The following is a 15,841-nucleotide window of genomic DNA, read 5'->3' as shown; positions in this document are numbered from 1 at the left end:
ATGCTTTTATTAATTTGCTCACCTGTTTCCTTTCATACAAATAGATATCTGTGCTCAACTAAACAGGCCCAATTTACACTGTTAGTATATTTCAGAAAAAATTAAACATCTTTTTTTTGGGTCAGTATACTTTTTGGGGTTAGATTTTTTTGCAATGTAAAATATATGCCTCTAAAAAGATTGGGAAACTGATTTTTTTTTTTTTTTTATTAAACTGCCTTTCCTTTTATTACACCAGAGAATTAATGATTAAATACATTGAAGAATGATCTAATAGGTACGACTGTGATTATTAGTCACCTTGTGTTATATCACAAGTTCACAACGTTGGTATCTGTTAACTTAATACTTGAACGCATGCGCAGTCTCCTTGTATAACAGTTTATACAACAGCCATCCCAGCCGCTTCATTCAGGAACTCTTGCTCTCCGCTGATTGGCCAATTTCCCTGACCCCGCCTTCCGCCTCTAGTTCTCCACGTGAAACTGGTGACGCGCTTATATAAATAGAGTGACAGCTGTACGGGCCAATCATAGACCTGTGCGTCGTTGTGGTAGGACATCCCCTTACCCGGAACAATGGCACTGCTTGGCTGGAAGCGCATGAGGTCAAGATTGACGGCCGAGAGAACCAATAAAAACAAAGAAGGCGGAGTCTCTGTCAATGAGGTCAATACCTCAGCCAGAGCTTCACTACGCAGTGCGAGTACAAATCTGACCGAGAGAGTTGCAGTGTTACGGGCAGCGAAGAATTGATATTTCGTGCCAGTTTTCCCACCCGGATTCCAGTTTTTACTTCAGCGTGCACACGGGGACCAGTGTTGGTTGTTTTACGGTACGTGGAGCTCTATACGCACTCTTAAAAGGCTGTCTAGTGTTTAAGTTGCATAACTGTGTCAGTGGACTAATGGATCAGCTGACTCAGCGGGTGGGCTTTCACGTAAGAATATCAACTTTGTAGTTATCACCAATATCAACGGTGTATTCCTAAACTATGTTAAAGGGTTGAGGGAGCACCCAAAGATAAAAAGGAGAGCGCGTACGTGTCGGAGTTGGTGTCGCATGGAAAGTCCAACACAACACCTTACATAAAGAGCGCAGCGCAGCACATGTCCGTGGAGTTTGACATCCAGCCGCGATTAATGAATGATGCCCGGAATGCAACCTCGGAGGATGCTCTGGTTAAATTTTGTAACGAAAGACAAAACAAAACAGATATGACACAAAACTGAAGTAATTTCAAATTGTATCTTTCCGGCTTGAAGAAACACTATAAGAAATCAAGAAAAATAAGTGTGGCAGCCAGTAATGGTTACTGTTTTAGTATAAGCAGAGGGGTAAACAATATGGAATCGCTCAATTCGGAGGAAACATTTATGGAATTATTTTTTAGATCTGCTGGTTAGTCTGTCGCACCTTGGAGAGCTGTTCCATTTTTATTTGCCACTCGAATTCCAAGCAACCGCATCTTTGTCACACACAATTATTATCTATAGTTAAACGTCCTGTACCTTTTGATACTGTCGAGAGAAGAGAGACAAAGTGGAGGTTTTATTCTGTATCAGGTGACATCATCTCTATGTTTTAACAGCCCAAAAAAAAACACAAAAGGAGTCTTGAATCTGTTCCGGGGTGCAGGAAAATATGAAGAGCAAAATGTGCTGCGGTCAATGCTTGAAAAGTAAGCTTCATTCAGCATTCACTACAATAAAATGTCAAGATATCCTCAAGCAAAGCTGAGGATTTCTGCAATGATGCTTGTTCGCTATTTTTATGTCGTCTCTCTTGCTTGCACAGATGGAATTGATGGAAATGCAAATAGGATTCTTGCTTTGCTTTAGCCAGAAAGACAATGTGAGCATCAGGCAAAAAAAACAAAAAAAAAAAACCCCGCAGTGTTTCTCAGGTTGCTTGGATACGGCGATGGATGCAATGTGTATTTTTGGCTTGTCTCAATGGAGAGGGCAATCTTATTTCGAATTCCTTACTCCTTTTTTCTTTGGGTCACAGGTTGAAAGTTGGACCGGTAATTCGGTGTCACCCTCTCCACCTGCACTCTGTTTTTGTCACTGGCCGAGATGTGACCTTCCCGTCTTGGTACCTGTCCTTTTTTTAGCCGCTGGGATAAAGAATGAAGCCTTGTGTTGTCACAGTGTGCATGCGTGTGTGTGTGTGTGCGGGGTGATCTTGGGGGATCCAAGAGGTCCATCTGGGATGTCATTGAGCGTGGATGTAGGTCACATAAACAATTTCTGTTCACACCCAAAGGAGAAATGAAAACTTTTGAAATTTCCATTCAGGATTTTATACTGAATAGAATTCATAATTGGTTTCCCCCTTTTTTTCTTTCATAGTGGCGGATTCCGATTGATGACACCCAATAAAGCCTTATTAGTTTTCATTCACCGGAGATTTTATTTCTCCACTGATTGTTAACTAGCACACAAAAGACATTTGTCAGCCAAGCTGTGTGAAATGGGCCGAGATGAGTCACTTATGTTGTTTTGATTTGCTTTGTGCTATCCGATTATCCGTCAATGGTGGGATCTCGTTGTTCTTGTCTCAATGGGAGAGGCCATTGATGTCTTCGTCATCCATTGTGCGGAAATTAGATTAAACCCGGCTTTAGTTGTGTCACCCATTGTGTGGTTGATGTGCACGAAGTATTCTGTGAAAGAAAGCAAAAGCCACAATGGTGACTGAAATAATACGCTGCGGGCAAAAACGAAGCACACAAGATCTTTTTTCTGCTAATCGTGCTGAGTGAATATTGCTGGCGACGGAGATGGCCTGGCGGGTACGTCGGACCGAGCTGATTTTTAGTCATGAGTGGAAACGGTCACGTCAAAATGTCAGCGTATGGATATGAATGAGCTTCGAAGAAATGACACATCAACCTTTGCAGAATACTACGCACTGGAAAATACAGAAACGTTGTTCAGTATTACAATGTTCTTTTCCTCAAATAAATGTCAGCGTGGTCATCTCACCCACTTCTCCCTGGCGAATGCATTTTTGCTGCTCAAACAGTGAAACGTTCCTACGACCAGAGAATGTTCTTGGAGTGCGGTTTGAGAGCGAACCACAATGTCGTCTTCTTTTAGCTATGTCATCTTTGCTAGCTGCGGCATCTGAAGGCCAGGAAAGGCCAAACAGGTCGTTGCAGCCTAACGTGGCATTCAAGTAAATGTTTTGTTTGCGTTTGGCACGACAGATGATCCTTTTGAAAGGGTCGGGGGCCTCAGATGGAGCAGAACTTCTCTATTCAAAGGTTACGCAGCTTGAACCTGCTCACACTGTAGATCAGAGAAACACCTGCAGAGTGTTTGTCAAGGTCTCAAGGTGATTGATTTTTAAATGTTATCCTTTATAACAAATGAATGCGATCAATTATTAAAAACCTAGCCGATTGTTGCAAAAGCAGTTCAAACAAGCTGACAGGAGTCAAGTGTTTGGTTTGCTCAGCTTCTGTCTAGGAGATGTCACGGCTAGCGATGCGCTAAAGGATTTAAGCGCCGCGTTTCATTTTATCTTCATTCATGTCTCAGCAGAGCAATCCCATTCCAGTTCTTCGACAACTTGCCCGGCGATGGGGTGATTGCGTTCACTCGACTCAACTTAACCACCGCCCACGAGGAGTCAGCTCATCTTCCCGATGTCAGAAGATTCAGACTCCAAGCACTACTGCTTTTCCGTACTGGAGGACCAAGATGGCGCGTCGAGCCGCCGGGCGTCAGCATCGTGCTGCCCCGTGCCGAGAGGGGGCTGCGGCTCCGTGGCGCAGCTGCAGCGGATGAGCGGCTACGGCCAAGGCGGGCCCGAGCTGGGCCTGCCGTCGGAAGGCAGCGATAGCAGCGGCCACGAGCCCGCCCCCGCCGGCCCGCGCAAACTTCGCAAGAGTTCTCGTTCCCTCTCGTTGCTGGAAGAGGACGTGGAGATGAAGAGCAGCGGCTCCAGCGGCAGCGGGACCGAGTCGCACGGCAACGAGAGCCGGGGCCGCGGGAGCAACGGGGGCGAGTCGACGGGCAGCTCCAACAGTAACAGCAAAGATTCCGCCCTGTTGGAGTCTTCTGGAAGCAACAAGAGGTAAGGTGGTGGAAAATCTTCATTTTCATACAACGTGTGCTGAACATATTTGAGTGATGAGTCAACCAAATGTATTTTGAAGTACAGATGGAATATGTACAGGAAGCGTGACGTCAAAGTCAGTTCAGAACTTGATTCAGTGCCGGCAAGAAACCGCCAAAGTTCATTGGGACTGGTGGGAACATTTAAAAAAAAAAAAAAAAAAGCTCCCAGACAGATTTCCACCCCGGTGATGTCATCCAGCAGAGCGGCCGCTTGGCTCTACAATAACGCCAGAAGGGCCGTGTCATGCTGTCTGACGCTTTGTCGCCATGACAACGCCCTGTTTGTGTTTGTCCCAGGGCGGAGCGATGCATGTTCTTACAGTTTCCTCTCTCATGTCCCAAATGGGAGTGGTTCAAAATAAGGGCCATATCAGACTAATGGCAGCCATTCTCAAAATGTTCACTTTGCCCTTACCTTCAACCGTAAAACGGAAACGCTCGCTGACCCACTTGCCGCTGCCAAGTCAACTTGACACACGTTGAGTTTTTTCTTCTCGGCTCCTCTCGAATACTCTTCGCAAAGACAGCTCTATTCTCATTGGCTTAAGTTGGCTATTTTTAGTGCGAGGCGACGGAACGGACAGTTGTTAATAGTCTTGGGTAAGCGTTTTGTGCTGTAAGATGTTCTAAAAAAAAAAAAGTCAAGTATTGTGCATCATTGTAATGTTAAATGATGATGTCGAATTGACAACAATTGCCCATAATGCCAGATGACCAAAAGATACAATAGAAGCTTTAAATTGAGTTAAAAAAAATCTTTAGGTGTTGGCGCCGTACCATCAAAGACAGCTCAATAGTGTGATGTTGTTGCCCCCCCCCCCCATCAATATCGCTGCCATTTTTAGCTCACTGAAGTGGAATTAGATAATTTCATACATCATACGTGCGTGCTTCGGCACAGCGGTCAGGAATCAGCAGTTTGCACAATACAATACATCTTTATTTATATTGCGCTTTCACAACAGCTATCAATAGAACACAAACATGTTAGTCAAAAGCGAAACCAAAGCTCTCAAGTCCAATGATGCAATGGAGTCCAATTAGCCCCCTGTAAAAGCTTAGCAGTACATTTTGGGCCAGTCCTCTCTAAAAGTGGCTGGTATATTTTGGAGCATTGTGTGTAACTGCATTAAATGGCCTCCTTTGCTCAAAGCTTGCTAATTGTGGTGTTGCCGCTCTATTGTTAGCCGGATTAACTTGCTATTTAGGTACACCCGGCTTGTGATGAGTCAGCGTCTCAGAGTCCATTTTGGGTTTAGCGGGTCTTTCTTAAGATTGTCAACTGACCGACACTCTGCCGGGCTTTTTCTGAGATTAAAACCTTGCTGTATTTCGGTTAGTGCTGTTAAGTCGGACTTGAATTTACAAAATTAGGTTGTGCATTTCGACTTCCATTTTGACTATTACAGATGATTTTATTCAGCTCTTTTGTATTTTGTCAATACCAATTACGCCACGAGTAGATCATTATGTATCAATTTATCCATCCATCCTGCTCTCGAGCTCTGTTTTTCCCCGTTGCCTTAGTAATGTGTTACCTTAATGGCTTTTCATGCTGGCTGTATTTAAAAGTTGACTTCTCCTCCTAATTCTTCGCCATCCTCGCCAAGCCACGTGTTCTCCGCAAGGAGCCGCTGACATTTTACGAGAGCGGCGTCCTTTGTCAGCACCGGTTTTTAACACAACATGGAACCCGTTCACTTTCTTCTGCAAAAAAAATCATTTTCCAGGTCAAACTTAAGCGCATCACAAACTGTGAGATTGTCCGCCTCCATTTTTGCTCAAGAAAACAAGAGCCCACCTTGAGGGCCTCTCTCCTGGCTGACAAGCATGCAGGCTATTATGAAGGATAGCAATGTTAGAGAAATGATTGGAGGAAAATTTCTATATGAGAACACATCTGTGTTTATTATTACACGACTTGATCATACCACCATTATTCCTTTCTCTGCCACCCTTCAGCTCAAACTCCCACAGTCCATCTCCCCCCAGTAGTTCAAACGCCTTCAGTTTGCTCAGCTCCGAGCAGGACAACCCTTCCACCAGCGGGTGCAGGTACGTAAACCCGAGGACCCCAAAATTGGGCTTCTTTAGGTTTTTGGCATGTCTGACTGGGCGGAAATGCACTTGTGCCACTTACAGTAGTCAAGAATCAGCCAAAGCCAAGACTCAAAAGGAAGTGCTGAAGACCCTGAAAGAGCTGAAGCTGTACCTGCCCAGCGAGAAGAGGCACGGCAGCAAGTCGTCCACGTTGAACACGCTCAAGTATGCCCTGCGCTGCGTCAAGCAGGTGGAAGGTAAAGCTCACGCATTTCTGCAGCACCCCTAGCAAGCAGTATCAGATAATAGTTGGTTTAGAATTCCTGTTTTTTAAAAAAATATTTTTATGTCTAAATAATTTCCTTGTTATTCAAGTCTGTCTGACATGTTTGCAGCCAATGAGGAGTATTACCAACTGCTGATGACCAATGACAGTCAACCTTCTGGCCTGGATGTGTCGTCGTACACCATCGATGAGATTGACAGCATTACATCGGAATATACCCTCAAAAACAATGTAAGTCACTGAATGATTGTCTCTGTAAGAAAATTTTAGGTGGAGATTATGTTTAATTTTTGGTAACATCCAGTATAGACTTTTAGCATCTGAATTGGTTTTTTTAATGAAAATGATTCCAAAAATGAAATATAAAAATTTGAATATGATGTACTGGTACAGATTGGATTTCTTTTTATTTTTTTTATTATTATTATTATTATTATTATTATTATTATTATCATCAAAAGTGAATTGACCATTAAAGTGTTGCTGTTTTCCCCATTAACAGGACATTTTTGCAGTAGCCGTGTCTCTCATCACGGGAAAGATTGTGTACATTTCTGACCAAGCCGCCTCCATCCTCAACTGCAAAAGGGACGTGTTCAACAACAGCAAGTTTGTGGAGTTCCTGATCCCGCAGGATGTCAGCGTATTCTACAACTACACCACGCCGTACCGCCTGCCCTCCTGGAGCATGTGCACTGGAGCAGGTAGGGAAAAGTTCAACAAAAAGCTTTTACTGACCTTCCTTGCTCTTAAGAAATTACAAGTGATGAATACACGTCTCATTGACTTGAGTGGGGAAAAAAAAAAACACTCGCTCCCCCTCCATCGGTGCTTGTTTTTCCCGACAATCATCTACCAAAACGCATTTAATTCATTGCAATCGAAGCTATGCATGAATGGAATTTGTGAAAATCTCAGCTTCTGCCCCCACGGGAACAAAAGCAGGCGAGCAAGTTTTATTGCCCTATGGTTTCACTGAATTAAAACATGCCTCGTTTCTCATCGCAGAGTCTCTTCCGCCCGACTGCATGCAGGAGAAGTCCTTCTTCTGCCGTATCAGGTGGGTGGACCATCTGCTGTGTGTGATTTTTATTCATGCTATGGTTCCACTCTGGGTGTGTTTTTTAACGTAGTTTGTGACATCATATGCGCGTCACTGGTCATCAGATAAGAATGAATCTTGTATCTTTTTCCATTTGCTACACGGTTAATTTGGAACAACGTCAGTGTTTTTAAATAAAGGAATGGGAATTAAAACTTTATTTTTTATTTTTAATCATCTGATTCATCGACTTCAAATAATCAACTGTTTGTTCCACTTGTTGGTCCAGTGGCAGAAAGGAATGTAAAGGCGACCTGCAGTACTATCCCTTCCGAATGACTCCTTACCTGATGAAGGTCCAAGTCACGGCGCACGCTGAGGACCAGTTCTGCTGTCTCCTCCTGGCCGAGAGGGTTCACTCGGGTTATGACGGTAAGGGCCTTGACAGAAGTTAACATATCTTTGCTTTTGGTCCACCACTAATTTTGAAAGCAAATTAGGTTGATATCAAAATGTGGTGCTTTTATCAATGCCTCACTGAATAGAGTCTGTGTTTTCGATAGCACCCCGGATTCCGACAGATAAGCGCGTCTTCACTACGACGCACTCTCCAAGTTGCGTCTTCCAGGACGTGGATGAACGGTAAGGCAAACATTTGCATTCATGCGATTCCGTTTGAGAGCATTTAGTAGTTCTGCCTGTGGTTTTATGTCGCCAATGAACTATTTTTTTGCATTGCAGAGCGGTTCCTCTCCTGGGTTACCTCCCACAGGATCTGATTGGCACATCCATCCTCCTCCACTTGCATCCCAATGACCGACCCATCATGCTGGCCATCCACAGAAAAAGTGAGTCCTTTTACTTCCTCCTCAATAATGATGTTTGTATTTCTTTGCACTTTGTTGGTTGTTTCTGTATATGGGAATAAATTTCATCAAGCTTTCACCTATTTTTTTTTTTTTATTTTGCAAATTCTGCCTAAAAATAATGTGATGTTTTCCCTCCCCATGACCAGTCCTCCAGTACGCCGGGCAGCCGTTCGACCATTCGTCGATCCGATTCTGCGCCCGGAATGGAGAATACGTCATCCTGGATACCAGCTGGTCCAGTTTTGTCAATCCCTGGAGTCGCAAGGTCTCCTTTGTGATCGGGAGACACAAAGTGCGAACGTGAGTTGTTACCTCAAGACACTTTTTCTACTTTAGTGCAATGACAAAGTATTTCTATTTTGGTACTTCCCACCACTCCGTTTAATAAACCTTTTAATTTGTTGGACCCCAGGGGCCCCGTCAACGAGGACGTGTTCATGGCCCCTCTCACTGCTGAATCCGAGTCAAAGGCCATGGACTCAGACATCCATGAGATCACTGAGCAGATCCATAGACTCCTCCTGCAGGTGAGAGACAATAAGAAGGTTCCACATGGCTGGCTACTCAGTCCACAGATATTTTTTGTTTACAGTGAAAGCTACTTGAATGTCAAAATTGTCTGGGATTACAGTGAAACCATTGGTGTTCCACAAGTCTCGATTCTAGGTCCACTTTACATCACTGTCCAAATGACGAAGAGAAGCTAAATAAGATTGAGAGCTCGATAAAAAGGCTCCTTTGTTCATGATGGTCCTGTCTGTCTTGCAGCCGGTTCATAATAGTGGGTCGAGTGGCTACAGGAGTCTGAACAGTAGCGACCACCTCCTGGGCATGACCTCCTCTACAGAGAGCCTCAACAACGGCAGCAAGGTCCATCAAGAAGAAAATGAGGAGGAAGAAGTGAGCAGCAAAGCCCGACCGGTGAGTTCATGTCCACATTAATAGTTATTAATATTTATATTTGTGGTTCGCTATTCCTCAAGTCATTTTTCTGTCCTCTGGCCAAAGCAGCGCTTCAGAAAATATTGCGTCGGCGCCATCTTGTGGTAGTTTTGATCACTAGCCGAGACTCTCCGACCACAAAATGATATGGAGGGTCGGATCAGTGCCGTAAAGTCAAATTATAAATAGACAAAGGCGGCTAACTTTATTTTCTTCTTTTCTTTTGTTAGAGAACCTTCCAAGAAATCTGTAAAGGAGTCCATCTTCAGAAGCACCAGGAACAGTGCAGAATTAACAGCAGTAAGTCCAGATTGCTACCTCTTCTACTTGGAAAGATGAATCCATCCTGCTCTTAATTAAATTTTCCCAAAGTCAAATCCAAAGTGAAACAAAGTCCTTCTTTTTAGTGGAATCTGACCAGAAGAACCCGGCAGTGGTGCGGCCCAAGGACTTGTCGGGCCTCCTCAGCTGGAAGGAAAACGTCACGCCGATGGAGGAGAGCAGGTCCTCTTCCCACGAGGAGATGCCGCTCAACGACCAGAAGGTCTATTCCTACCAGCAGATCAGCTGTCTGGACAGCATTGTCAGGTACAAACAACACGTTGCAACTAACTTCAACTTGTTTTGCCATTTCAGTCATACTTGTACTCGTGCTCTGTCCAAAAAAAAAAAAAAATGCTATCAGTTCATTCTTGAATCTTATGATGGTCTTGCAGGTACTTGGAGAATTGCAACGTTCCATTTGCTCTGAAGAGGAAATGCCAATCATCCTCAAACACCACGTCCTCTGATGAGGACAAACACCAAATCTGCACCACAATGCAGGCCTCTCAAGGTATGAACGTCCCACCGCCATTAACGTTACAATCAACAATGCCTTATTCCAAGGTCATCTTTCAAAAGCAAGGGTGTCCAAAGTCCAACCCAGGGGGCCACTTGCCCCCCGGCTGCACAGTATTTGTCATTCAATTTGCCACATATTCCAATTACAAAAAAAAAAAAGGTTACGAGAAGAAAATGAAAAGAAGAATATTGCTATCAATTGGAAGTTTTTTTTTTTTTTTTGGAAAGCTTTCCTTCCATTTTACCAACACGTGGTTCTGCGTGGCAAAAGTTTGGACATACATGCTTCAAAGCTTCTTCTTTCTCAGACTCTCCAAAATGGCAGTCCGATGTCAGTATCTTTTTTTTTTGTCCTCTGTTCTCTTTGGCAGAACCGGCCTTGTTGAAGGATCACTCCGGTCTCTCCGCTTTGGACCACCGCGATAAAAAGTCCAGTGACGCTGCCAGAGCGGTAGTGGGCACTTCGCTGCCCCTGCCTTTACCTAACAAACCCGAAAGTGTGGTGTCCATCACCAGCCAGTGTAGCTACAGTAGCACCATAGTTCATGTTGGCGACAAGAAACCTCAGCAAGAATCAGGTACAGTGCCGTGAAAAGGATCAGCCTCCCATCGCTTTTCTTCTCTTCGTGCAGATTTCCTCTCTTGTAGCTTTTAAACGGTTATCGTTTCAGAATTACCATCATGGTACCTAATTCGTATTCAATCTATTACGCATTTTTAAATTGTATTAAATTAGTATTTTTAGGTTATTAAATAGATTACGTAAAAAATAAAAAAATTAACTTTATATAATTGCTAATTATGTATTTTTGACTTGATTTTTATTCCATGACCAAAGCGGCGCCTTGAGTTTAAGTTTTTCCTTGGGCTGTTTGTAGCTCAAATTCTCCATCAAAATGCTCAATCAAAAAAAACCAACGAAAATCTTTGTCACTCAAGGCACCACTGTCATGATTCTTAAAAAAAAAAAAACAACAACTGCGGTCTCATTTTTCAAGATGCCATTTTTTTTAGATGGAGGAAAATGCAGGAAATAGGAGAAAAGCGAGGAGATGATCATTTTTTGCAGCACTGTAAATCCATCTGCCTTTTAACTGTTGACTGTACATTTACACCTTGATGATGTGATCGAAACCAAGGAATAAGGCCAAGAAGGACCAAAAGAGATTTCTCCACATATTCTGATCACAGGATCAACGTGATGCTTTTGTGCTTCTTCCAGATTTCTCTCATCTCTGTGAATGTGTGCATGTGTACAAGTCGTGTATAAGTTTGTGTCCAAAGTTCTTTCCACTGTCTTCTGGAGCTGATGAATTCTGCTGTTCTTATCTGGACTCATTTGAGTTGTTGATCCTCTGTCATTTATTCAGAGATCACAGAGGATGTGTCAGGGGCGGGTGAGGCGGCAGAATGCGGCCACAACCCGCTACAGACGGCGCCGTCTTGGGCCCATTCGCCTCGGGGCCAAGAGAGGGAGTCGTACAGGAAACTGGGTTTGACCAAGCAGGTTTTGGCGGCCCATACGCAGAAGGAGGAGCAAGCCTTCCTCATTGGCTTCAAGGAACTGCGCAAGCTCACTGCCCTCAAAGCCAACTGTTCGCAGTACCTGGAGCGCCACAGGGAAAAGAACACCAACGACGGTAACAAAAAAAAAAAGAAATCACACTTAGACAGATTCATGAGTAACCAAGGACGGAACGAGAAAAAAGGCTCACATTTGGCCCGATTGTCGGAATGTGTGTGTTCCACTTTATTGACAATAATTTTGATCTTCACAGTCTCTCCGGCTGCCCAGCGTGCAAAGCTCAATGGGGGGCGGCGTGGCGCACGCATCAAAAAGACTAAATCCAAGCGAGCCAAGCAGACGGAGTCCTCAGACAGCACCGCGTCTTATCCGAGGCAGCAGCAACCACCGCGAGGTCCTCCTCTGAACCAAGGCCTCAACCCCACCTCCTGGTCTGCTTCGGACACATCTCAGTCCATGTTCCCTGTAGCCTTCCCGGGCTACCCCCTCCAAGTTTTCCCCAGAGATCCTTCGGTGGTGGCCTTTGTCAATACCCCCCTGCAAGGCTTTGCTGACAATCAAGGGGCTCCTCCTTGCCCGCCAGGGGTCACTCATTCCCCCTACGTAGCACCCATGGTCGCCCCCATCATGGCTCTTGTGCTACCCAACTACCTTTACCCGGCCTTGGGTCCCGGACCTCAGCAGCTGGCGTACCACCCCGAGATGGGCCAAGCCACCTTCCCCGGGCAAGCCACCATTATGACTCCAACCCCATTCAACCCCCAGAGACCCTTTCCACCTCAAGTGGGCTACGTGACGCCATCATTCTACTTCCCCCCGCCGGCTTCGGAAGCTCCCAAAGTCCCGGCGGAGGTCCAGTCTCGCGCCTCCACGCCGCAGTCTGCATCGCCGCCACTCTTCCAGTCTCGCTGCAGTTCTCCCCTGAACCTCCTGGAGTTGGAGCTCTCTGGAGACCGGCAGGACGGCACAACGTTGCCCCCCGGAGGTCAAGGCGGCAACGCGACCGAACGGGAGAAAGCGTCGGTCGGGGGTCAAGCCAAAGAGCTGAATCAGGTAGGCTATGAAACGACGAAACTTTCCCCCAGCCCCAAATCAAATACAGTGAACCCCCGCTTTATTTTCCGGACCCGACCCGCCTACAGGGGAAATTCTGAACAAAAATCTTACATGCTTTAACTATATTCAAACAAACGATCCATTTAAAAAAAATAAATAAAATGGTTTGGCCAATACAGCGGGGAGCATTGTATCCTCTGTGTGTGTGTGTGTATGTGCTGCACCTCCCTGCAAGTCACCATTGTGGGGCCTGCTGAGCCCGAGCGCAATCGATCACCTCTCACTTGAGTGAAAGTCCGAATGATTCCTCCAAAAAATTGAGAATGTATTTCTATATGCCCTGTATCAAAGCCAGATTTGGTCCCGAGCTTCGTCTGGGTGTTAACACGTGCTGTATTATGCCTTACACCCTTTAGCCATCTCTCGGTCTCCTTGGTCCACCTGGACCGTTGTATTGCGAGGGCACGATCCATGTCTGTGAGCGTTTGTCTTGGGATAAAGGCATGTTCTCTTCTAGGCTGAGGGCTTGCAGCAGTCAGGTAGGCTGACCGGTCGAAAGCTTTTCATCCTTGTCCAACCCCATCCCTACTCAATTCCATATGTCCGTTAATGCCCTTTGGCCATCTCACACAAATTTTGATCAACTGCTGCTTTGCGTATTTATGAACCTCTTGGTAGTTGGAGACCATTCATGCAATGAAGACGATTTGCATCTCTGATACTAAAATGCTCAGACAAATGCAACTTTGTGCTTTACTGCCGGCTTTTCAAAATAGTGAAAAGCAAACACGTTAATCATATTGTTGGGGGTCAAATTATGGCCCTAGGGGTCAGCAAACGCCACACTCATTTTTATTTTATTTTATTTAGTCCTGTAACGTTTGATGAAGAGGAATCTTTTAGCACTTTTGAAATCTACAATTTGATTGAATGCAATGGTCAAATCTTGTGAACAAAGACGTTTCTTTCTGATGCAGCTGACGTGTCACACTGCCCTTGTATAGCGCCACCTTCTGCTGAGGATGGCTAGTTAACGTCACGTCGCTTGTGTGTCTCCCTCCCAGGCGAGCTCTCGCGGTGACTGCAACAACAGCGACAACACCTCGTTGTCCAGCGACATGCTGGACATCATCCTGCAGGAGGACTCGTGTTCGGGCACCGGCTCGGCCACCTCGGGGTCCGTGCGCTCACGCTCCAACGGCTACGGCACCTCAGCCAGCGGGACCTCCAACGGCCGGACGTCCAACAGCGGAGCTTCGGCCAGCGGGGCAGGTGAGGCGAAACCATCCAGTGTTACTTTGTTGTTCCCAAAATTTGCTTTTAATCAATCTCTCTGTTGAATGATTTGGCCATCAGATAGCAACAGCAGCAAATATTTTGGAAGCGTGGACTCGTCACAGAAGAGCCAGAAGGTGAAAGGTCACCCGGACGACGGCGACAACGTTCTCCGAGACCCCGTTTGGCTCCTCATGGCCAAGGCTGACGACAAAGTCATGATGACCTACCAGATGCCCTCGCGGTAAGCACCTACTTCCAATTTAAAAACCCTCGCTTGACCTCCAAATCCTATTTTGGCAAAAACTCATATTTCAAACGATCGTAACTCTGCTCAACTAGACCTACCCAAACCGCTAGCAAAGCATGTTCGTTGCTCTTCAAACATTCGTGACCCGATAATGATTGTGATTTTGGTTTTATTGACAGCGACATCCAGAAAGTTCTCAAGGAGGACCGCGAGAAGCTGAGGCTGATGCAGAATAGCCAGCCCAGCTTCACCGAGGAACAGAAGAAGGAGCTGATGCAGGTACACCCCTGGATGAAGAAGGGGGTGCTGCCCAAAGTCCTGGATGTCAAGGTGCGCTGCAAAACAAGCTTGTTTCTTTTTTAATGGCACAATTTCTGATACGAAGTACGTGATATCCCTGCGTTGTACGTGTGTGCCTAATGAAGTGGCCCCAATGCCAATCGGACGTCCTCATTCATCCAACATGTTATCGTCATCCAGGTGTGCTCGTGTTGTGACGGCGCCATCCACGCCCCGCCCACAGATGACCTGCTGGACTTGGAACTAGTCGAACAGGAACCCCTAGTGGAGGGGGGCTCTCAGAGTACCCCCCGAGAGGATCCCTCCTCGGTGGTCGACTCCACCGTGAGCTCTCAGACTCAAACAAGTACTCGACCGTGAATGTGCATTTTTTTTTTTTTATTAATCTAAAAAATGATGTCTTCAACTCAACTTGAAAACATACAAAATGAATTCTTTGTATATATTGTATATATTTCACTTGAATATCTCTTTTTGTACTTTTTAAATGGCTCAATTTACGTGTAAACGCAACAGGAGCGTTAAAATGACGATCACTGAGTGATGACTGCAATTTTGTTGTGTTATGTTTTGCCCTGCTTGATTTAAAAACAAAAGTGCCGTTTTTTTTTAAGTCTGTTTTTTGTCAAGCACTGAAGAAGAGACACAAAAAGGGAGCTTCACGGGGGTTGAAAAAGAAAAAAAAAATGGAGCGAGCCACTATTTGGCTCAATTATTTTTCACAAAACAACCCAGAAAGTGTTGGATCAGTCCATTTTTGGGTTTTGTTGGACTGCATTTGTGATGTGTAACAACACTTTAGTTGGCTGTCTCTGTGGAATGAATGCACAAGCGCACTTTTGTGAGTGATGTTGGTGGACCATTGTTTCTGTGTGTCTTTGCTGGTTTTGCACTCTGATTGTAAATACTGTGAAATAAAGACTACTTATTCAATGACACTTTTATTTCAAAAGGGATATTTTAAGGAGCAAGAATGTGTGCTGTGCAAATCCTAAATGGTGGCTGCAGCGATTCATTCACATGTTAATCGATTCTCACTCATTGTTTAAGATTTTTAAGAAACATGGCAATTTTTTTTACTTTAAAGCTGAGCCATCTGCACTTCAATGCGAGAAATCACAAAAGTCTTGCGGAGGTTGACCTTCCTAATGCAAATTTCTTGGGGGTCAGATCCTGCAGACTCAGCATGTTGGGTCAAAGGCGAGAGCCTCCTTACTCCTCATCTTCACACTTCAGGATGAGGTGTGAACGTGAGGCAGCCGCCCCCCTGCAGTTGGGGGCCTC

The 15,841-nt window shown here is 45.1% G+C and overlaps 1 protein-coding gene across 2 annotated transcripts; it reads left to right on the top strand.

The window, feature by feature from the left end:
- Positions 1 to 686: 686 nt before the first annotated feature.
- per2 (period circadian clock 2) lies at positions 687 to 15,490 on the top strand. Of its 2 annotated transcripts, XM_085929831.1 has the most exons (24): positions 687 to 834; positions 3,551 to 4,085; positions 6,092 to 6,184; positions 6,272 to 6,426; positions 6,565 to 6,686; positions 6,958 to 7,159; positions 7,464 to 7,515; positions 7,787 to 7,929; positions 8,061 to 8,139; positions 8,239 to 8,345; positions 8,513 to 8,666; positions 8,779 to 8,893; positions 9,135 to 9,287; positions 9,539 to 9,608; positions 9,716 to 9,896; positions 10,025 to 10,143; positions 10,523 to 10,729; positions 11,522 to 11,791; positions 11,930 to 12,729; positions 13,149 to 13,271; positions 13,797 to 14,004; positions 14,089 to 14,251; positions 14,437 to 14,587; positions 14,738 to 15,490. In XM_085929831.1, exons 2-24 carry the CDS (start codon positions 3,655 to 3,657, stop codon positions 14,915 to 14,917), a joined length of 4,278 nt encoding a protein of 1,425 aa, XP_085785957.1. In that variant the 5' UTR covers positions 687 to 834; positions 3,551 to 3,654; the 3' UTR covers positions 14,918 to 15,490. The 2 variants fall into 2 exon arrangements, with proteins under 2 accessions (XP_085785957.1, XP_085785958.1); XM_085929832.1 differs by lacking the exon at positions 13,149 to 13,271.
- The last annotated feature ends 351 nt before the right edge of the window (positions 15,491 to 15,841 follow it).

This window comes from Syngnathus leptorhynchus, chromosome 14, assembly GCF_054491065.1.
Source record: "Syngnathus leptorhynchus isolate UIUO chromosome 14, UIUO_Slep, whole genome shotgun sequence".
Lineage (NCBI taxonomy): Eukaryota > Metazoa > Chordata > Actinopteri > Syngnathiformes > Syngnathidae > Syngnathus > Syngnathus leptorhynchus.
Note: the sequence above shows the minus strand (reverse complement) of the source record. Positions and strands in the feature narration are given on the sequence as shown.